The sequence below is a fragment of the Gopherus evgoodei genome, chromosome 5 (assembly GCF_007399415.2).
Source record: "Gopherus evgoodei ecotype Sinaloan lineage chromosome 5, rGopEvg1_v1.p, whole genome shotgun sequence".
NCBI classification, from domain to species: domain Eukaryota; kingdom Metazoa; phylum Chordata; order Testudines; family Testudinidae; genus Gopherus; species Gopherus evgoodei.
Window position 1 is genome coordinate 23621401 of NC_044326.1, and position 24378 is coordinate 23645778.

A 24378-nucleotide genomic window follows, 5' to 3' on the forward strand; every position below is an offset into this window, starting at 1 on the left:
ACCTTTACCAGACACTATGCCTTGATCCAGTCTTCTTTACTTGATGTATACTTCAGCACCACAGTGCTTCAGTCTGTGGTTCAGCATGGATCCTTGCATCCCCTTCCTCATTAGTGAGTATTGCTTGTGATCACTGGCGGTGAATACCCATAGGGACTGGCACTCAAAGAAGAAAGTACGGTTACTTACCTTACAGTAACTGGAGTTCATCAGGATGTCATTCCTAAGGGTATTCACAACCTGCCATTCTTCCCCTCTGCCTGGATCCTCCCTTTATGCAAGGTAGAGTAGGAACTGGATATCCGGTTGGTCTGCACTACCCCTTATGCCCTCAGTATGGAGCTCGAGGAGGCACCGGATGCAGGCGTGGATTAACGGGCACTTCCAGTCTTGGGTGCATGGAGTGCAAGCATACCTATAGTGACCACACATCTTGAAGAACTCTAGTTATTAAAAGGTAAGTAACCTTCCTTTCTAGTCTGAGTACTTGAGTATGTCTTGGTGTACATTTTCCCTATTGTTAAATGTGTACTAGTTCTCTTGTAGAAGATGCTGTTGCTGTGACACTGCAAAAAATGGTTCTTGCTCACGGGTTTGGAGTAACAAAGGAGCTGATGCTCCATGTCCTGCTCAACGGCTGCTGGTTTATCACCTAGGATCCCGTCACGATGGCATCATCAAGCAGCTTTAAAAATACCCTTTCCAGTGAAGCAATGATATACTATCCTGTATGTCCTGCTGTTCAGATATTCCTGAGGAAGACTAGCATAAATTACCCATAGTGTGACAGGGAGAGAACACATATAACTTTCATTCATTAGGTTGTCATAGTTCATCTAACTGTCAGTGATTTCAGAGATAATGCTCTGTGCAGTCAAAAAAAAAAAAAAAAGGCCAACAGCACACACAGTTATTTTGCATTATTTCCACAGTAAAGTGCATGTGTATTTTTGTTTTTCCTGGAACGCTGACAATCTAATAACTATTTAACCACAACAAGTGTCCAGCAATGTGCCAGACTCCCTATAGGCATAAATCAAAAGAGTAGGTCAATTCTATGCCCTACGCTTCCCCACGTACGTACATACTTACTTTGTAGGAGTGTTCCACATAAATGGGCTTCCTATTATTGAGAATCAGTTTGAAAGCCTCGTTTTATCTTGCTGTCCGTCAGGTATGCTCACTGACTTTTATTAGAAAGTGTCAAAAAGAACATGTAAAAGCAGCAAAGAATCCTGTGGCACCTTATAGACTAACAGATGTTTTGGAGCATGAGCTTTCGTGGGTGAATACCCACTTGGTCAGATGCATGGTGCCTTTGGAGAAGAAAATCCGTAGTGAAATCAAAAGGATTTTTTAAAGTGAGATGTTGCAAATTACATGAATCGCTCTGTAAACACAAAGTATGCCAACTCTCTGGGTTCTTTTTGAAACATGCCGATAGGATTATGATACAAGAAAAATACACTTCCTGAATACTGAAGAGGAAATTGTGTCCCTTTATATTATCTCAAGACTTCTTCTAGGGTTCAATATTACTCATTGCTTTCTGGTCTCCCTTTTAAAAATAGAGTTCTATGACATTGTTACATATTTTTTCCTTTCAGAAAAATGTTGGAAATTAGCTTTTTCCTGCCTTCTATTAAAAGTCAAATTGTGTAAATTCAATAGAAGTTCATTGATTAAAGCCGTTTGAATATGTAAAAGCTGAATAGTGATATCAGTTTAAAAGGACCTTGAATAGCATCTTCCATGATTAACAATAATACAAGATATTTAGTTCTCTAGATTCTGTTGGCAGCTTATTACTTTTAAGGCTATAGCCAAGGACCCGCTGGTGGTTCATGAAGGAAAGAATAATTAAATTAATGGAAGTAAATGGTAAAGGGGATATAATGCAACATGGATTTACCAAAGGTAGATCATGCCAGACTACCCTGATTTCCTTCTTTGAGAAAATAACTGATTAGAAAAGGGAAGTGCAGTAGATCCGATATATACTTTGACTTCATTATTAGGAAATGATTAGTTAAGTAGGGGAGATGGGGCTAATTACAAGAATTGTAAGATTAATAAAGAACTGGCTAAAAGGGAGAAAGGCAATGGGTTGTGCTGAAAGGTGGATTATCTGACTAGAAGGAGGTTACTAGTGGAATTCCTCAAAGGTTGGTCTTCGGACCAATCTTATTCAATGTTTTTGTTAATGGCTTTAGCACAAAGGAATAAAGCTATTAGCAAAAACATTGAATAAGTTGGGAGTTATCATCAATGCAGAGGAGGGTCCAAATATTATACATGTGTGACACTCAGAGAAAAACGTTAAACAGTTACTATTTACAAAGTGCAAACACTTTGTAGCCATGTAAATGATGTCCCTGCCCCAAACAGTTGACAATATAACTCAGATGTATAAATATGTAGTAACGACAGCTAGCTGCTAAAATGCTGAGGCAGGCTGATTCTTGCAGCTATTGGTATTCTTGCAGCTAATCTTGAGTATCCCATTGCAGTAAAGACTCTGGAATGAACCCAAACCTGTGTACGTTCCGGTGACTGGAGGACAGCCTTCCTCAACTGAAGATGATTGGCCCGTTCTTTGAAAATTTCCCCCCTTCTAGCCATGGTTGCCTTTGTCTTTGTTAAATGTGCATATGTAACTGGTTCTGTGTGTCTGGGTCCAGAGATCATCTGGGGAGGCATTTGCTTAAGTAAATGAAGCTAAAAAATTCAAACTTTGGATGCCTTTCTGTCCTTTCTTCTGGCTATGTTGTCCTTCAGAATTCTGTTTCCTTTGTCATTCCTATGTTTTCGCTGATACTCGAATTGGTCTTGGGTATTATTATTTTTTGTTTTATGTATTATTCTTTATTTCATATTTGTATATAGCATCATAGGAATATCTTTGATTAAGTGATCTAATTCTGAGACTTTTATAACACCCTTTTATAAAGAATAACATAAATTGAGTCTTATTTCAAAGCTTTCTTCATCTCCGGTCTGCAAGGGCATACAGTCTTGGATTGGCTTTTATTACAGTTCGGCCATTTGCTTAATCCACTACAGTTAGAGTTTACAGTGGACTTAAAGTGCTCTACTAAAGGCATATAGTGACCTAACTGTCTGTCTAAATGAAGCAGAATGTCATCTCTTCTAATCATATTAGACCTGTTGGTGAATTTCAACCCACTGGACTATAAGAATATTATTTTGCTTGTTGTTGCCTTTGCTTTTATAGAGCAACATTCTCAACCTTTTCAAATTGTTGTACCCCTTTCAGGAGACTGATTTGTCTTGCGAACCCCCAAGTTTCGCCTGATTTAAAAACTGCTTGCTTACAAAAACAGACATAAAAATACAAAAGTGTCACAGCACCCTCTTACTGAAAAATGCTTCCTTTCTCATTTTTACCATATAATTATAAAATAAAGTGTGACCCCTGGGCTGAGAAACACTGATATAGTTTGTACAGCAGTATAATCAAGTCATTGTATGAAATTTTAGTTTGTACTGACTTCGCTAGTGCTTTTCATGTAGCCTGTTGTAAAACTAGGCAAATATCTGGATGAGTTGACATACCCCATTCCCTTGGTTGAGATCCACTGCTTTAGGGTATTGTGCTCTCATTTACTGTGGTGAGGTCTCATCGTTTTGCCAGTTTCTTATTGCCATGTCTTCCCTATCTATGCAGTGCCATTCCTGAGCTGGTTTCCTCTTTTAAACTTAAAAGTGAATTTTTCCAAAGCGCTCCTCATTGGCCTAACTCTGCTCCCATTGAAGTCAATGATATAACTCCTGTTGATTTTAATGGGAGCAGAGTTAGGACAATGCTGACCACTTGTGAAAATCCTACCCAAATTCTCCTCCTGTTTTGTTTTAGTTTTTAAAAGAAAACTCTTCACTACATTATGCTGTGGACTAACCTTCACAGAATAATGGCATAATTTAATTGGCATTGCCCTGTCCATCCTCTCTTCTTCTTCCTGTGTCTGCTGTTTCATGTCTTAACCCTTCATCATGTCATCTGCATTTGTCTTAACCCCTCATCATGTTATCTGCATAAATATCTTGTAAGCTCCTTAAGGAGGGAAGTATCTTTCATCTGTAGTGGGAAGTGCCTAGCACAGTTACAATAAAAAAAAGCAGTAATCACATCTGGCTGGTACTTTCACACAGACTATAATTTAAATACATCTTCCTGGGATTAATATCAAGGCATTTGCCAGAATTCTAATTAAGACCCCTTGCTCTTCTCTCTACACCTGAACCTTTTTGGTACATAGGTCAATTCTTATTGATTTTATATACAAATTTGCTCTGCCTTTTCTTTATTTTCTGGGTTCTTCATCTGTATATTTTCGGTTGTCTAAGTGACATCTCCAAGTGGATATGTATTAATATTCCATTATTCATTCTAAATAAAACAGAAATTTTATTTTTTCATTCTTTTTACTTTTGAATCTCTGAGGTAAATTAATTCTACATTTCTTCTGTCACTGGGCCACGGAGTTCGGTGTAACTCTTGCCTGCCTTTCTCATTTAAGTGGTGTGTACTGTACTTGAGTTTTGCAAATTTTATTTAATAAATATCTCAAATTCAAGCCTGTCTGACAGATGTTACAGGAAAAATGTAAGTGCATCTCTAGGTTCTGTCCCAGGGCAGCAGTGCCTTTGCATAGAACAATCAGCTGGAATCTGAGCAGCTGTTAGATGCTTACCATTTGCCACTTCTAAATATTATGATTTATTTGCTTGGGTTGCCCCACTGATATGGAATTCTTTTCTTTCTGAGGTTCGTGGTGTTAACTTAAAGTTCTAAAACCACAGCTTAATTTTTTTTTTAAATTTTCTATCCTCCATAACCCACCATATATTATTTATAATGGTTTTAGGTATGATGCAAGAAGAATTTGTTCAACAATGCAAAGAAATACTGCACAAGGGTTTAGGATAGTGTATCATGTACTGGATGTTGGATGATAACATGAAAGGACCCCATGCTTGTAAATCTAAACTGGCTCTTTATTAAGACAACTATCTACAGAGATGCTGCAGCTAGTATTCTAACCATGTGCATACAGACTGACTTCCTGGTGCCTCCTGCAACTGGTGCTCCTCTCTCCAAGTTATTTGCTTTATGAGGTTCATGGTGCTGCAATACACGCTTCTCCCGATTGTAATGTAGACATATCTTCTGTATTGGGTTACTATCTGGTCCCTGGGGAGGGTGTATTGCGTTTACCCAACATTGTCAGGTAGGGATCCCTTCCTATCTGTTTTGCCTTTGCCATCAGTCTCTTGGCTGTCTTTACTGCCAACTCCATCCTCTGATTCCTTTTTGGGTATCTAGAGGAAGATACCTTGTGCTCAAATTTCCATTTGGCGCTGAATTGTTTGTTTTAATTCTGGTACAGTGTACTGTCTCCCACTGTTTGAGCATAGCATGCCAAGTATGCCATACCTTGCAAAATGCCACTTTCATTTCCTAAGCATAGTCCTTACCTGAGTGTCCTCTGGAGAGATCACTTTTTAGAAACTGGAGAAGTAGTCTGCTGTAACCATGTGGTTCCTGTCATTAAACGTGATCGGGTCTGTGCCAGTCTTTTCCCAGGGTTGGGTGGGATTTCATAAAGCTATATAGAGTCTCCATCTGTTGCTAGTCACTATATTCTTTGCACACCTCACACGGTTCTGTATACTCTCTGTTGGGCATTCATGCCTGGCCATTAGACACATTCCCTGTTTCATCTCTTATAAGCCTCTGTCCCTAGGTGTGAAGCATGTATCCATCTCATTTTGTCAGCTCTTAACTACTGCTTTGTCTCCCTTAAACAAAATCCTATCTTGCATGTACAGCTGATGATTCACCTGGCAGTAGTGGGTAAACTCCTGTGGCATTTGCTCCTTGCTATCTGGCCAACCCTGGAGTATGACCTTGCATTTTTTTTAAACTGCAGGTAGTACCCAGCGCAGTTTGGTGCTTTGTTAGAATGCCTGGAGCCCCTCATCTGAGATTTGAAGGTACTCTGATAGACTCTGTGTCCTGTTCCACAGTTATATGTCTTGTAGTCTGGGAAGTATGCCCTGCTAGGCAGTGCTTAATTTGTGCCAGAGCTTGCCAGAGCTGACCCCCGGCACCTCTAGGCTTGGCAGTTAATAGCCCCAGCACTTCTGGGCTTGCTGCATCAGCTCTGAATGTAAAAAAATTGCTTGAGCCCTGGCACCAAATTGCTTGAGCCCTGGTACCTCTTTCGTTACACTTAGCAGCAGTGCTTAATTTGTATCTGCCACTAGTAGTGACTTGCTTGGTCAGTATCTCATCCTCACATCCTTGTGCTAGAGTCTCAGTGACAATAATTTGTAGTCCCTCCAAGTCCCATGCTGTTTGTTACAGATAGGAAATGAAGAATACTCTAGCCAGGTGCGAATGTAACTACTTAATCTGTAGTGTTTGGCTGGAACAAAACAAAAATTTAGCAAGGACATAGAGGTATCATAGCTACTCCTATAGAAAGTGCAATAGCTTCTTTAGTGATCCCGGGTAGTCAGGTTGTCAGGATGCACTTCATTCTAAGCTAGTAACATAATACCAATTTAAATATTAGAAGATATATGCCAGACTGAAAAGTAAAAAAAAAAAAAAAGGAGCAATTTATCTAGTTGTGCAGGGTTACCTAATTTTCATCAGACTTAATCATCTTATCTAATCAAGCTAGTTGCATTTGGGGATGCTTGTCAGTTGCAGATGAATTAATAAAGTTTTACTGAAATCAGATGGGTTTTTGTGATACATTCTATGTAAGTTCTGCTCTTGAAAAGTTGCCAGAAAAATTTACAACTTTCTAGTGAATTGAAAGGTTTCAACAATGCAACTAGCAATAACTTGTTTTTTTTAATTATAAATATCAATAACATCAGAATGTCTGCGTGTAGATTCATACATTTTTGATTTGCTGTACAGAGCATTAGTTGTGCCAGATCTCATAGACAACACAGGGGTTTATAGTACAGACTTTGAATGTGGTTTATGTTTCTGCTTTAAAAAAAAAAGACAAAAGCAAGCTGTCTCACTGTAATCAGAAAACATTCTTTATAGTGGACATTTCTGAAAAGTGCCTTCAGTCGTTTCTGCTAATTGTGCCTCTTTCAAAAGCCATTGTGCTGGGAGGGGTTTCATTGTTTTTAAAACTTTGTGTATGGCAAGCACTGCAAAATACATTTCAGAAACTAGGTCCTGGTTAATTCAGAAATGGATTCCATCTGTGTTGACATTGGCTGCACATGTTTACCCACTCCAGCTGTGTGAGTAACCAATGTTCTAAAGGGGTCGAATTCAGACAAGCACCATTTGTGTTTCATTTCCCTTCTTTTTTTCCCACTTTCTTTTTGAATAACATTTAGACTAAAAACAAGCATTTTTCAGATCTCTATTAGAATCTCTTATTTATTGCTGAATAAAAAATAGCTTAGAAACTTTGTGTCTGTGCTGCATCAAAATATGCATGACTCTCTAGACCAATATTTCCTAGATGAATTGGTTTAATAATAGGAAGTTCATACATATACATATGATCTCACACACACACACTGGGAAAATAGTTTAAGGCTAGACTGGGATATTAAAGTTTGCCTGGGTAAGGGAAGGCATATGTCCAAGAGCAGACCAGGGAGCAAATTGACCCTAAGAGTCACAATTCATTACTTAGTTTCTCCCCTTGTCCCAAAGGGAAGTAATCTGCAACTGATATAAACCATAAGAAGATTACTTCCCCCTCTTTCCCTGGCTCAGCAGAACAAAGCTCTGTCCACTTGTGTGTGAGGGGGCAAGACCAGCCCCACAGAGGCTGCTCTCCACACTGTGCGGTGTCTGGCAATGCAGGTAGCTCATAGCTAGCACCCATTTGCTCCCTTGTAGAATCATAGAACATCAGGGTTGGAAGCGACCTCAGGATGTCATCTAGTCCAACCCCCTGCTCAAAGCAGGACCAATCCCCAGACAGATTTTTGCCCCAGATTCCTAAATGGCCCCTTCAAGGATTGAACTCACAACCCTGGGTTTAGCAGGCCAATACTCAAATGCATAGGGTGACAAGCAATCTTGCCCTCAGTGCACACTCAGTTTTTCAGCATTAATAGGTGTCCAGCATTGGTTGATCTAAGTGTAATTTCTATCGTGCAGCAACAGATAAGCTTGAAAGGCTATTTTATTTGTCCAATAATGTGTTCAAAGTAGGCCTGCAGTTTAGCAGAATCGGACAAGGTGTTTGTCTAAAAATTTAATGTGTGTGTGACAAAGGCTGTCACAAGGGCTCATCATAGTTGAGTGTTGACAGCTCAATAGCAAATGAGAGATGATATATATAGGTTGTGATTGACTGTGAATGGCCTTGAAAATGAATAGAAGCAGCTTATGTTATGTGGGATAGAGAGAGGGCGTCAGCGGAGGGATGCAAAGAGAGGATATGACATTCCAGGATGCAGTCCAGACCAGTGAGGGGTGGTGTCACCACCTGCCTTTCATCCTGGGGTGCTTCACAATGCTTTGCTGCTGTAGCTCCCAACCTAGGGTCCTCACAAACAGCCTGCAGGTCACTCTCTGAGAGTCTGTGTATAACTCCAGCCTGCCAGCACACTCTGGCTTCCACCAGCCTTGGTTACCACTTGCAGGCTGACCCCCAACACATTCTCAGTCCCAGATTTTCCCTAGAAAACCACGTGTTCTGAAGTGTCCAGCCTTCTCCTGCATCACTGACCTATTTTAGGTCTGTTGCCCCTATAAGAGAACAATATACAACAGTTTGCTACTTCAGTTGAAGTTACCAAACAATTCACAACACTGGTTAAGTTTTGATTAAAAAATAAAACACGTTTATTTAACTACAAAGAGAGAGATTTTAAAGGAGTACAGGTATAAGGAATTCAAGTCAGAAAGGGTTATATATGAAAGATAAAATTAAAACACTTTCTAGTGCTAAAACTTAAACTAGACTTGATTCAAGACAAATTCTTACCACATGCTCCCAACAACAAGGCTGACCAAATTTCCGGTCAGGATCTTTCCAAAAGTCAAATGGCTGCTTCCTTTGTCATTCCTCTACTTCCCACACGTCTAGTAGTGAAAGCGATTCCATAGTGTTTGTTCCTGCCCCTCTTCCATGCCAGAGAGTGGCCATTTGACAGGTGATTGCCCATCAGCTTTGATGACACTTGTCTAGGTTTTCAGCTTGTCCTCTGTCTTCGAGAAACTGGTTTAACCAGACTTGTCTGGTAGGTCTGAAGTGTGTTTAATTTCAGCTCATGTTTATAACATTACATATACTGTTGCTACAGACATTTCACCATGATATTATGGAGCAGTGAATTATTAGTTTTCAAATGCTACCTCACAAGGTGTATTTTGTACAAAGATTACTACAGTAGTATGTAGGCTGTGAATACGGGTTGGATTTGGTCACACATGGTCAAAGTGATGGGCTTGGAAAATGGTGCAGCATTCTGAATGGATACAAGCAGAGCAAGATTGTGTTTGTCAATGCCAGAGAGAAGGATGTTGCAGTAATCAAGACCTGAGATTATAAGAGCTTGGATGAGAGTTTTAGCCATAAGGATGGATTTTAAAAGGCTATATCTTGAAGATGTTATACAGAAAGAATCAGTAAAATTTAGACATAGCATGAATTTGAGGACCTGAAGGGAGGGATGGCACCCAGGTTACAGACCTCTGTGAGAGGTAGGATGGTGATGTTGTCCCTAGTGAGTGGGAGAGGAGGTAGCAGGGAGGACTTGAGAGGGAGGGAGGAGATTAAGAACTCTGTTTGAGCCATGCTGAGCATGATTGTCGCTAGATATCTTTAAGGAGATGTCAGGGCGACAAGACGAGGTATTTGTTTGGTCTAAAGGAAACAGGTCTGGAATAGAGGTAGATCTGTGAGTTCTCACCATCGACATGGTAGTTGAATTTGTTTTTGCAGATGAGCTTACCCAGAGATAAGGTGTAGAGAGAGAAAAAGATGTAACATACCATATAATTAACCTATGGTATTGAAAGGAGGTATAAAAATTCTCTTCAGTGTGAAACTGTAGGATTAAGATCTTGCAGCATGAGTGAAATCTTTAAAATATGGTTGTTTTCCTACTTGTCAAAGAAGTATGACAGTAACCTGATATGGTATATATCATGCAGTATCAAAATTTACCTTGTTACTGTATCAGCCTACCAGCAACTAGAGTTTAAAACTCAAAACAGATTTATATTTAGAAAGCCAGCATTTTAAAAATTGATCTGGTGTGTGAAATATTTTTTATCAGTAAGTGTCGATTTTCTGAACTATTATATTGTCACCTCTCAGAAGACTCTACATCAAGTTATTTGGATTAACTTATTCATTCAGAAATGTAATGTAAGTGAAGAACTAACCGAACACTGAACTGTGAACTAGGTGATCCACCAAAGGTCTCTTCCAATCCAGTGAATTTGGTATTAAGATGGTCTGTGCATTGTTAGTGGAGGGTGTATTTATGTCTTTTTACAACATGAACATTTGTGTCTCCATAGAACAGCACACTGTTAGCATCCTCCGCCCTGATCCTGTACAATTGTCTGCACAGAAGAATCCTTGAATGGAGATTCCATGCAAGGATAGAATCCAGCTGCATGAATTCCATTGTAGGATTTATAATTAATAAATAAATAAATTAAATAGAAGTCTTCCTTTCAAGATGTTAGACTGCAAAACGTTTTTGACCTCTTAATATTTACATAGTAAGAGTATTTTTTTAATGTAGTTTCCATCCTTTATCCTAGTTCTGCTATTTTGATGATGTTGAGTAATACTTTAGTCTGCATGTTGTCTTGCTGGAATCACTTGTAGTATTTACAGAGTAAGGTACTACTCGACATGAGCAATGGGGACAGATTTTGGTCCTTTGTGGTTTCAGAGCATATCACCAGGATATGGAAGATAATGTGGCTAAATTCCTTCTGCTACTTTGCTAATCTCAACCACTAACCTATTATTTTATTATAACTACCCTTGGGGAGCTTGAAACTTGGACTTATTTACTTTCCAAAAGCTGCTACTCTCCACAACTTCTGTTGTATAAAGAAGCATGACTACTTCACCGTTCCTGAGCCTTACTTTTATGTATAATCAACATTACAAAAAGTCACAAGAGAATTAGTTGGCATTGCTAACCTTGATAATGTTCTCATAAATAGCAGTGAACATTAGGTGCGTTTTATTGGTCAGTGATCTGTTGGGCTTTTGATCTCATTAATTTATTTCTTCATTTAGCCACCAGATAATGGGCCTCCACCTCTACCAACATCGTCCCTACCTGAAGGCTACTATGAGGAGGCAGTGCCACTTAGTCCTGGAAAGGCTCCTGAATATATCACTTCTAGTGAGTAATATATATCCTGATGCTATTCTAAGCAATTGTCAGTTTTAGTGACTTTCAGTGCTTTAAAACATGAAGACATAAACAAAGAAGAAAACTTCTCTCTCTTTACATCCTCTATATTTAAGAATTATATGAAGGGCTCACTATTGTCCGTATCTATAAGGATAGATTGTGGCTGGTTTATGACAGTGGGATCAGGTAGGTATGCTGGACTCCACAGCAGTTTCTGATGTGAGTGACCAATACCTGCAATGCTATCCTGTGACACTAGTTCAATATCAACTTGAGTGCTACCTCCTGATTAATCACCAAAACCAATTACCTCAGCACTCAGGTCTCCCATGATCATATCCAAGTACTTACCTAGTCTAATCTATTTTACATTGTCGTATGATTGGATCACAGTGATAGAATGATGGCATGCCTGCCATTGAACAGTTGTGCAGGTTAGAGAGCTCTGTATTAAAAGATGGATGGTGTTTTCCTATGGGTTGGAGGAGGTAAAAAGGTTTCTTTTGCTGCTCTTATTTATTTTCTGGCAGACTTAATCCATCACTTCTGTATGAATGCTTTTCTGCTGGATCGTCATCATTCATGACCCTAAATTTGTTAGACCATTTTTGTTGTTGTTTAAATCTAAATTAATGACTAAATAAAATCTTTTCTCCTAAACAATAAAACAAGAAAAACATTATAGCACTAACAAATGATCTGTGTGCCATTTGTACACTGTGGTTTAAGGAGAGTCCTTTGTTTTTCTTGGAGAATGATATGTATGCATTAGCTCTAAACATAAAAAAAACCAACCAAAGAAAATCTGGCCTTTGTTAATAGGAATAACTTAACCTAGGCAATTCGAGCAAAAAAATAAGCACTCCAAAAATGTAAAATGAATGTAGACATACTCAGCCTCAGCAGTGCACAGGGACTTTCCACTCCCTGCTTCTCCCCCAGAAATAATGCAGGGTGGTCCTGCTCACACCCTCTGACCCAGTGAACTGCCAGTTCATGGTTAGCTGCTAACTGCAAGGACCTAGCTCTAGGAGAAAATATTAGCTGCATTTTAAAAAACTGTACAGTAGTTGTTTCAGTGGAGCAATAAGCCAGAACATGCTAGCTAAATTTCAGGCTTATTTTTATTAACCTTCATTACTGTCCAGACCCACAGGAACATTTAGGGGAGATGGACCATCCCTCCACCTCGCATAAATCAAAGCTATAACTTTTACAAAAGTTATATGCATAACTCATAACCTATATTGCCTCAAATCTGCTGAATTCAATTACCTTTTGCATTTGTCATCCACTCTTTTAACCCCTCTAGAAGAATACAAATACTGTCAAGAACTCTGTTTTTCTGTAGTAAAGTTAGTGGCTAAATTCACCATAGGCCTTCTTCAGTGTTTGTTACCCATCTACTCTAGCTAAATTCCCATTGAGCTCATTTGTACTAGCTTATCTTATGGCTTTGTGAATAATATGAACATAAGTGACTAAAATAAAACCACCAAACTCACTTTACTTGTAAAAACTGCAGCCAGGATGTGGCGCTATTTCTGAAGTGGACATGATTGAGAAGACTCAGATTCTAAGGGCCCAGACTACAAGAACAGTATCATGAAGAGTGGAGGAAAAAAAGAGAGAATGCCATCTCTAATGGATTAAATAAATGTTCAAACAGATATATCTCTCTATAGTATATGTTTCTTCATACAGTAGGACCGGGGTAGGCAACCTATGGTACGTGTGCCAAAGGCAGCACGTGAGCTGATTTTCAGTGGCACTCACACTGCCCGGGTCCTGGCCACTGGTCCGGGGGGCTCTGCATTTTAATCTAATTTTGAATGAAGCTTCTTAAACATTTTAAAAACCTTATTTACTTTACATACAACGATAGTTTAGTTATATGTTATAGACTTTTAGAAAGAGACCTTTTAAAAATGTTTAAATGTATTACTGGCACACAAAACCTTAAATCAGAGTGAATAAATGAAGACTCGGCACACCACTTCTGAAAGGTTGCTGACCCCTGCAGTAGAACCTCAGCGTTACAAGGGGGTGGAGGTTGTTCATAACTCTGAAATCTTTGTAAACTGTGAACAAAATGTTATGGTGATTCTTTCAAAAGTTTACAATGGAATACTGATTTAATACAGCTTTGAAGCTACCTGCAGAAGGAAAATGCTGCTTTTATCCATTTTAATTTAAATGAAACAAGCACAGAAACTGTTTCCCTACCTTGTCAAATCTTTTTTTAAAACATTTCCTTTTTTTTTTCAGTAGTTTATGTTTAGCACAGTACTGTACTGTATTTGGTTTTTTTCTTTTTTTCTCTGCTGCTGCCTGATTGCACATTTCCAGTTCCAAATGAGGTCTGTGGTTGACCATCATTTCGTAACTCCGGTGTTCATAACTCCTGAGGTTCTACTGTAATAAGAATATTTTTTCTTACAGTAAATAGGCTCACGTGTTCCATGTTCTTATAAAAAGGTGAAAAATGTACAGGAGTATAGTTCATGAAAACAAAATGATGGTGATTTCCCTATCTGTGGTCTGTAAATAAATATTTATTTGCAGATAAGAACAAGTCAAAGTGTGCCTCAGCTGATGATGACTCTCTTTTCCATCTCCATTTATTGAAAAATACTGTTCCAGAGTGACCTGGTTTAAATTAGCTTCAGGTTAATCCTTTGAATACCTTATTGGGAATAATGTGAAAATGTATTAGTGTATTATTTTCCTTAACAATTTGTATTATTTTTGTACACAAAAAATTATGTAATTCATTCAGCAAAAACTAGAATAGTCATCAAGCTCTGCCAAAAAGTGTGTGTGTGTGTGTGTGTGTGTGTGTGTGTGTGTGTGTGTGTGTGTGTGTGTGTGTGTGTGTGTGTGTATATATATATATAAAAAACTAGGCTTGGAAGGATCAGATTTTTACTGGTAAATGTCGGTGAATGTTGATTTCACGTTCATACACAACACCCCCAAAATATTTCCATTGATAGCAATCAAAATTTACAGCTAGTCAAGTAAGAAAAATGCTACTTGAGAACTTATTAAAGTTTAAGTTAAGGATACGATACTTTACTTTAACGATACTTTAAATGACTGCTTTGTGGAGCAGCTGGTATGGGAACCCACAAGGGGAGAGGCAACTCTAGATTTAATCCTGAGTGGAGCGCAGGAGCTGATCCAAGAGGTAACTATAGCAGGACTACTTGCAAATAGTGACCATAATATAATAACATTTAACATCCCTGTGGTGGGAAGAACATCTCAACAGCCCAATACTGTGGCATTTAATTTCAAAAGGGGGAACAATACAAAAATGAGGGGGTTAGTTAAACAAAAGTTAAAAGGTACAGTGACTAAAGTGAAATCCATGCAAGCTGCATGGGCCCTTTTTAAAGACACCATAATAGAGGCCCAACTTCAATGTATACCCCAAATTAAGAAACACAGTAAAAGAACTAAAAAAGAGCCACCATGGCTTAACAACTGTGTAAAAGAAGCAGTGAGAGATAAAAAGACTTCCTTTAAAAAGTGGAAGTCATATCCTAGTGAGGCAAATAGAAAGGAGCATAAACACTGCCAAATTAAGTGCAAGAGTGTAATAAGAAAAGCCAAAGAGGAGTTTGAAGAACGGCTAGCCAAACACTCCAAAGGTAATAACAAAATGTTTTTTAAGTACATCAGAGGCAGGAAGCCTGCTGAACAACCAGTGGGGCCCCTTGATGATCGAAATACAAAAGGAGTGCTTAAAGACGATAAAGTAATTGCGGAGAAACTAAATGGATTCTTTGCTTCAGTCTTCACAGCTGAGGATGTTAGGGAGATTCCCAAACCTGAGCTGGCTTTTGTAGGTGACAAATCTGAGGAACTGGCACAGACTGAAGTGTCACTAGATGAGGTTTTGGAATTAATTGATAAACTCAACATTAACAAGTCTCCGGGACCCGATGGCATTCACCCAAGAGCTCTGAAAGAACTCAGATGTGAAGTTGCGGAACTCTTAACTTTGGTTTGTAACCTGTCCTTTAAATCGGCTTCTGTACCCAATGACTGGAAGTTAGCTAATGTAACGCCAATATTTAACAAGGGCTCTAGAGGTGATCCCAGCAATTACAGACCGGTAAGTCTAACATCAGTACCGGGCAAATTAGTCGAAACAATAGTTAAGAATAAAATTGTCAGACACATTGAAAAGCATAAACTGTTGAGCAATAATCAACATGGTTTCTGTAAAGGGAAATCGTGTCTTACTAATCTATTAGAGTTCTTTGAAGGGATCAACAAACATGTGGACAAGGGGGATCCAGTCGACATAGTGTAGTTAGATTTCCAGAAAGCCTTTGACAAGGTCCCTCACCAAAGGCTCTTACGTAAATTAAGCTGTCATGGGATAAAAGGGAAGGTCCTTTCATGGATTTAGAACTGGTTAAAAGACAGGGAACAAAGAGTAGGAATTAAGGGTAAATTCTCAGAATGGAGAGGAGTAACTAGTGATGTTCCCCAAGGGTCAGTCGTAGGACCAATCCTATTCAATTTATTCATAAATGATCTGGAGAAAGGGGTAAACAGTGAGGTGGCAAAGTTTGCAGATGATACTAAACTACTCAAGATAGTTAAGACCAAAGCAGATTGTGAAGAACTTCAAAAAGATCTCACAAAACTAAGTGATTGGGCAACAAAATGGCAAATGAAATTTAATGTGGATAAATGTAAAGTAATGCACATTGGAAAAAATAACCCCAACTATACATACAATATGATGGGGGCTAATTTAGCTACAACGAGTCAGGAAAAAGATCTTGGCATCATCGTGGGTAGTTCTCTGAAGATGTCCACGCAGCGTGCAGAGGCGGTCAAAAAAGCAAACAGGATGTTAGGAATCATTAAAAACGGGCTAGAGAATAAGACTGAGAATATATTATTGCCCTTATATAAATCCATGGTACACCCACATGTTGAATACTGTGTACAGATGTGGTCTCCTCACCTCAAAAAAGATATTCTAGCACTAGAAAAGGTTCAGAAAAGGGCAACTAACATTCTTCTTCACGCAGCGCACAGTCAACTTGTGGAACTCCTTACCTGAGGAGATTGTGAAGGCTAGGACTATAGCAGTGTTTAAAAGAGAACTGGATAAATTCGTGTTGGTGAAGTCCATAAATGGCTATTAGCCAGGATGGGTAAAGAATGGTGTCCCTAGCCTCTGTTCGTCAGAGGATGGAGATGGATGGCAGGAGAGAGATCACTTGATCGTTGCCTGTTAGGTTCACTCCCTCTGGGGCACCTGGCATTGGCCACTGTCGGTAGACAGATACTGGGCTAGGTGGACCTTTGGTCTGACCTGGTATGGCCGTTCTTATGTTCTTATGATATTTAATTTGTATATTTTGACATGTTATGTTGACAATTTGTGTTTTGACAGTTGTAAAGCATTAATTTTTTGAATCCCAGGGTCCACTGTAATTAAATTAGTGTCTGACTCCCCTGTTGTCTTAACCTCCCATAATTTCCCACAACCGTGAAAATTTAAAATCAATAAAAATTGAAAAAATTGCTTTAAAATAAACATTGATATTATCTGTTGAAATTGTATATTAAAAAAATTGAATTCTGCCTGTACAGTACATATTAGAATGTACTGCCTCAAAGGTATGCCATTGCCCTCTACTGCATAGAGCCTGGACTCAAAAGTCAGTGGGAGCTACTGGATGCTCTGCACTTTTGAAAGTCAGACCACTTAGTTTAGGAACCTCAATGAGGATTTAGGAGCCGAACTTTAAACACCTTTTAAAAATAAACTTGATCGTTGTGTGTGTTCTGCTAGTATGAAATTTTGAGGTCTAGTGGAAGGTCAATTCACTGTAGGTTATAGAGACATTAATCTCTAGTTAATGAGTCTGGATAGGCTTGAACCGCTTCCCTTCACCCTGTGTTGCTGCGGGAAAGGAGCAATATCTCTTTTCCTTGATACCCATCAACCTTAATGTATTCTGAGTGTTGAGTTGGCATTGTTGACTACCCTGTCCTCCCACAGTGGCCTGTCTTCTGCAGAGGGGGTAGGGTAAGGTCTCTACTCCCCCTTCCCCTAACTTTTTAAAAAATCTTTCCCATGAAGATCACCACTGTACACCTCTGCTGTAGCTCATTGCCTTGGTTAGCAGTTGAACCCACAACTTGTTTGTCAATTTCCCTGTTGTTGCCATCAGGTTTCTGAATTGCTGCAGTGATACTGCGTCTTTCACATTCAGGTCACACTTGGAAGGTTATCTTTGCAACAGCAAGGACTAGAAACTTTTTTTTTAAGGAAAGCTTAAATCTGCAGGCTTATAGTAGAGGTCTATAAAATCATGAATGGCGTGGAGAAAATGAAGGAAGTACAGAGGAGGTGTGGTGAGGAAGGACAAGGGTTTACAGTGCTAAGATTATATGGTTACTCAGTATTGATAATTTCCCTTGTTTGAACCATGATGGCAACAGCAGTTGGGGTAGTAGGGAGTCAGGTGAAGAAGTATTGTATGCAGGGATAAACGACCCAGCCCATGCTTTAACTCCCAAAGGGAGAACTCTGTGCCAAAACAGATGTGCCAAAATAAGATGTCTAATAAAATATGACTTGGTCTATATTTTATTTTGTTAATAGTGTGTGTGCATGTGTGTGTGTGTGTGTGTGTGTGTGTGTGTGTGTGTGTGTGTGTACACATTCCAAATCAATACTTTTTAAATTGTTGAATGCGGAGTGGCATGATGGTGGTGTGTGTCTGTGTATATGGATACTTGAAATGCAAAACTGAACCTTTAAATTTGGAGTCCCCACCGGCACCTCCATAATTGGGATATTAATAACATTGATGAAAGAATGTGGGTGTTGTGAAGAGAAGTGCAATGGTTAAGCAAATGACCTTGCTGAAAAGCAATGAAGGAAACAAGATATTTGCTTGAGGTAAAAAGAAACCAAGTCTTCATAATATAGTAAGGAGATGACTGGTGGAACATTCTTTTGTGGAATATGAGAAAGTTAAAACATCCCATAAAGTGGAAATGATTTATTAAAATACAGCGAAGACAGATACAATATTGCCTTTTGCCTCTTCAGTGTCAGATTCGTTAAAATGCAGATGGGAAAGGTATTTTGCTAGGCTTTCATCTAATAAGAAGTAGTTGTTGTTCTGTTCACATAACACTCTACTTCTTCAAGGTGTGTCTGTAACACAGCAGAAGAGTCTTAAATGTGGCCTAATGAAAGCAATATTGGAAGCATGTAACTTCTGTATGGTCTCTTATTTGGATCTGATCTTTAACAAAGAGCCTTGTCAGTTCATTTTGGAGATAGAAATCCCACCTGTGATTAAATTGATGCACACCATCAGGAATGGGGTTCCTTCTTCTCACTTTATTTAAATACTATAATATTTTTTGCCTTTTCTGCTCTCCACCACTGCTGGCCACCCCTTTGGGAATGTTCAGAATCGGGGGGAGTCTGGTGGCAGAGAATAGAGCAATCAGGAAGAATAGAGTGTGAGTCAGGAGCTGCCTTTCAAGGAGGATTGTTGCCAGAGGGATGGCCCAGGGTTCTGGATATAACTCTAGGGCAAAGGGAATAGGCAGGCTCCCTGAAATGCTGGTTTAACTACTTAATTCTGCATTTTCATGTTTAGTAATTTCACCACTTTAACTCTCCTGTCTCTGCAGGTAACATGTGGGTGTTCTTTTGTATGTCTGAGTTTGATCAATAACCTCCTAGGTATTTAGTGATGTAAACTTTCATAGAGCTTCCTGAATAACCCCTCCAGAAGGGTGTGTTTGTTTAGGTTCTTTTGTCCTGGTTTTCAGGGAGGTAATTAGAAGAGAATGGAGATCTCACGTATAATTTTACATGATTATGAGAAAATGAACAGTCTTTAATATAAAACCATTTTCTAGTTTGCCAGTTTAAATTAAATAATAGATAGTCCCTAACTTTTCCCACTCTTCCCTTTTGTTTCATTTTTTAAAAAAACAATAAAAACCTTGTAGTGTTTCTTAACTTTGGCTTCATTTGTAGCTCTTAGCCATTGCCTTGCGTTGGCTTAGTGCTGAGCCCTATCATTCCACAGCTTAGGAAGGATTCAACATTAGCAGAGACACTGATGCAATCAACAGCACTGTCTTGTTAGCATTAATGGTCTCATGGCTGGTATCTTGTTGCTGTTATAATTGTATGACATTTTGTACAGATGTGTATTTTTCTACTGTATACAGTGTAAATTACTTGAACATACAGAAATACTTGATTCCGTGTGAGCTCTGTCATTCTCCATGTTTAATTCTCTACATGCTATGTCCTGAATATTTACGTTTATTTCTTTCCATGCAGGCATTGTCACCAAGAGTTTAGTATTGCATTAAGGAATGGGGAAAGATTATAATCACTTCCTCGAGAAAAGCTGCAAAAAGGGGGGAAATGAAATTGCAAGTAGCACTTTCAAAATAAGCAGTATTTAAATGCTAAGTATTAATTTCCAAGTTACAGTTTTAGTTAAAATTCCTGGAGCATAATTATGGTTCTATAGTTAAATCTAATGATGATGCACTTCTCATTTTTATAGCATCTCATACTCAATAAACTTAATGTATTGATATTATTGAGGATTGAAAAATATATTGTTTTTGGTTTGTCTTTAGAATAAAAGGTAGTACTTAAAATAGATCCCATTACTGTTGTTCAGTTCTATAGGTGTGTTTCACGGTTGATGGTTTTAACTGGGCACTTTTATACTTTCCTTAAAGATTATGACTCAGATGCTATGAGCAGCTCTTACGAATCTTATGATGAAGAGGAGGAGGATGGAAAAGGAAAAAAAATGAGACATCAATGGCCTTCTGAGGAGGCTTCTATGGACCTTGTAAAGGATGCCAAAATCTGTGCCTTCCTCTTGAGAAAGAAGCGATTTGGACAATGGACCAAACTACTGTGTGTTATCAAAGAAAACAAACTACTGGTAATTATTATTTTATTTCCTTTGGCTAGATTTGGTTTGTAATTTAAAGATGTGATTACTTTTAAAGGCATATGGCTTATGGTAAATACATTGTTGTCTTAACTATGAAGAGAAGGGTAACAACCCTCCTGGCCAGAGACACCAAAATTATTTTACCTGTAAAGGATTAAGAAGCTCAGGTAACCTGATGGACACCTGACCCAAAGAACCAATAAGGGGATAAGATACTTTCAGATCTTGGAGGGGTGGGGGGAGGGCTTTTGTTTGTGCTCTTGGGACTAAGAGGGACTGGACATCAATCCATGTTCTCCAAATCCTTCTGAACAAGTCTCTCATATTTCAAACTTGTAAGTAACAGCCAGGCAAGACATATTAGTTTATCTTTGTTTTCTCAAGTTGTGGATTTTACCTTTGCTAGAGGGAGGTTTACCTTTGCTGGAGGGAGGTTTTTTGTTGTAACTTTGAAAATAAGGCTAGAGGGGGTTCCTCTGGGCTCTTTGAATCTGATTACTCTGTAAAGTTATTTTCCATTCTGATTTTACAGAGATTATTCTTATGTTTTCTTTTTAATAAAATCCTTCTTTTAAGAACCTGACTGACTTTTCCATTGTACAAAGACCCAGGGGGTTGGGTCTTTGATCACTTTGTAACCAATTGGTTAGGATATTATTCTCAAGCCTCCCCAGGAAAGGGGGTATAAGGGCTTGGGGGGATATTTTGGGGGAAGAGGAACTCCAAGTGGTCCTTTCCCTGTTTCTTGTTAAATCACTTGGTGGTGGCAGCGTACCAGGTTTAACCTAAGCTGGTAGAAATAAGCTTAGGGGGCTTTCATTCGGGTCCCCACATCTGTACCCTAGAGTTCAGAGTGGGGAAGGAACCCTGACAATTGTAAATAGCGATCAAGTTTAGTATTGCTGTCAGAGAGCGTTGTCATGAACAAGAACCCAAGACGAGGGGCCCCATATCGATCAATCGATTGCTTTTTTTAAAGCCACTTAGAACATGGAACCTGTCAGAGTGAAACCTACACCCTAGAAATTTCTCTGATGCAGAGAACATAGCCTGAAGCCTATTTCTGTCTAATATATTTCATCCCTGAAACCTTGTAAACCTAACTCTTATGGAGGCAAAAATCCCACTAGATTCTGTGAGAGTTTTCCCTATATAAGAGCTGTTGGATCAGACCCTTAGAGAGAAACAAGTCCCTTGGTAGATTGAGCAATCACTTTGCAGCATATGTTATTGTAATGTATATACTTAAAACTAAACCTTCGCCATCTGTTCTGCTATAATTACAGATGCAGTATTCACATAACTCACAGCTGCATCATAGAAAGGAAAGATGGAAGTGATTTAAATGTCTTTGTGTGTTCATCCTCTAGAACTCTATTATGTTTCTTTTGTATAGTGCTCACCAGTTGCAGGTCCATGACTCAGTAAACTTCCTGCTGCAAGACTTGTTTCTGTTTAGTGAAAAAAGGGTTATCTTATGAGTAGGGACGACCCTAGGGAGGTGCAGGGCTCGGGACATAGGTGCTGAGTTTCTGTCTGCCAGGAGTGCTCCCCCTGGCTCTGCTAGGCCCTGCCCCCACTCCACCACTTCCCCCAATGCCCCACTTGCTCCCCCACCTCTTCCCGCCCTGCCTCTTCCCCACCCAGTTCCACCCCCTCCTCTGAGTGCGCTGCATACTCGCTGCTCCCTCCACAGCGCTTCCAGACGAAGCAGCTGATCGGCGCTAGGCACTGGGAGATGGGGGGAGCCGCTGATCAATGAGGCCCACTGGTGGGCCGGAGGCACAGGGGTTGGGGGAGGTTGCTAGGGGGGCTTCGCCTCGCCCGCCCCACCTCACCTTCCTGCCCACCTCCTCACCAAATGCGGGGCCCAGGGCGGTTGCCCCGATTCACCATACCCTAGGGACAGCTCTGCTTATGAAAGGGTTTCATTTCTATATTATTAAAAAAACATACAAGGGTTTTAAACTACACCCTAAATCACGTGGGGTCTGTTTACTCTCTTCCTGTGTGGCGCCAACGAAGTTGCAATTAGCAGATGAGCTTATGATGGCTGCATCCCAACTGAAAAATTTGGTAGTGAAGGGTAGCAACTGGAAAAGGATATTCCACAAAGTGGGGACCCTGGATTTAGCAACTCATTTTCCCTTGTTGGTCCTCCATGGCCCAGATCTGTCAATGTTCAGAATATGCTGCAAAGTTCATCTTCTACTTTGGCTGAAGGGGGATTGGACAAATTTTGGGACATAGGTGGTCAGAGAAGAGGTTGCTGTAAATATAGTGGGAAATTGTTATTAAATGGGCAGTTCAATTTATGTTTTAAGGATATTATTTTTGCACTGTATATATTTTAATTCTCAAAAAAAGTTTGACTCTGATTTCATTCACCCTTATATTGGTGTAAATCCATCGGATTCACTGTTGTTAGTCTAGATTTATGCCAACATATGCAAGATCGGAATCAGACTTTTGGAATGAAGGATAGAAGCTTAAAATCAAAACTGAGAGAGAAAGAAACAGAAATTAAAAAGGCACATTATATTTCTTCTACAATTAAGTTTATTTATTTATTTAAAATCCTGGTGGTACTCTTTTCCCTTTTAACCACATGTTCCTTTAACCACTTGTGTGGTCTAAAGAAATTGTTATTTCCCCCCCTCCCCCCGGTTTTTTTCTTCCAGTAATACTGTAATGAGGATTAAGAAAATAAAAATCATAACAGGAGTTGAATGAGCAATTTAAACAAGATTAGTTTACTATTGGAAGAAAGACCTAGAAGACTTAACCTATGAGTTATGCAGAAAGTAATACAAATATATATGTGTTTAGGGATTAGTTATTCCCTATATTATAAATGCAGCATTCAAATGGGACTAAAATGTGATATTTTAGATCAGAACCAGACATTCAATATAAATAATTTGGCCAGTAATTGCTTTCTATAAGCCTCATCTGGTGCTATTTGTTATGTAAATGTGTGTTTTTAGTAAACCTCTTATATATACTCTGAAAAATAAAATCTAGAAATATATATATTAAGATATGCCACAGAACTGCATTTTAAACTGCTTAAAAGGTGATGGTGGCTTTTCATGCTCATATAACTTAAGCATGATTTTTTTAATAAAACAAATTTCCTCAAAAAATTATTTACCACTCCGCTGAGACCAGGCCAAAGGCATTTTAGTCTGAAAGAAAAATAATTAGAAAATTGTGAGCAGTTACAAAGATTGGTTTTAAATGATTCCCTTATCAGCCTTGATTGTAGAGTTTGTAATATCCTGTTAACAATTGCTGTATGTTCCTGAATCTTATCACATGAGGTGGGTAAGGCAAGATTTTAAAATAAGGAGTCTCAGATCCATGTATAAAAATGCATGTGCATTTGTTAGTCTACCTTTGTGTTCAGTTATCCTTACTGCATATGCAGATCGGTCTTTTTTAATATCCAAATAGCTATTGTACATGCACATGAAAATGTAGACGGGGTAAAAAGGCCAATTTGCACATGTAGTTAAGGTAACTGGACATGGAAATATAGGCACACAACGCTATAAGCTTGAGTTGTTTTTGTTTCAAATCTGTTATTCTGTGTACGACATCTGAATAAAACTGAACTACACTGAAAGATTGAAAGAACTGAAGGATGGAAGCTCAGAATGGATACTAGATGAGCCATCAGATGAGTCACGCTGTGTGAAGCTTTTCTCCTTTAGGTCACAGCTTCAAATCTGGGCCAGGTTCATCAATGACCCAGCATCTGAAGGGTCATCTCATCATTGAGGGGGGGAAGTTCATCTCAGTCTTAGCAGAGAGGGCAAAGAGTAAACCAGCAGGGAGACTGAACTATCCCCCGACTCTCTTATCCAGTTCAGGGTTGAGGCTTATTGGTAGGTAAATGAAACCTGCGACGGTATTCCCCAGGCTGTACCTATTCTATGATTAAACAGCTACAGTAATGTCAATCTGGCAG

The 24378-nt window shown here is 39.1% G+C and overlaps 1 protein-coding gene across 4 annotated transcripts in view; it reads left to right on the plus strand.

The window, feature by feature from the left end:
- The window catches only part of AFAP1 (actin filament associated protein 1), a 183784-nt gene that overhangs the window by 99362 nt on the left and 60044 nt on the right, over positions 1-24378 (plus strand). For all 4 annotated transcript variants that reach the window (XM_030563808.1, XM_030563811.1, XM_030563810.1 and 1 more), the window contains 2 exons: positions 11292-11400; positions 20182-20393. In XM_030563808.1, coding sequence (XP_030419668.1) covers positions 11292-11400; positions 20182-20393 — 321 coding nt within the window. The remainder of the gene's footprint in view (positions 1-11291; positions 11401-20181; positions 20394-24378) is intronic.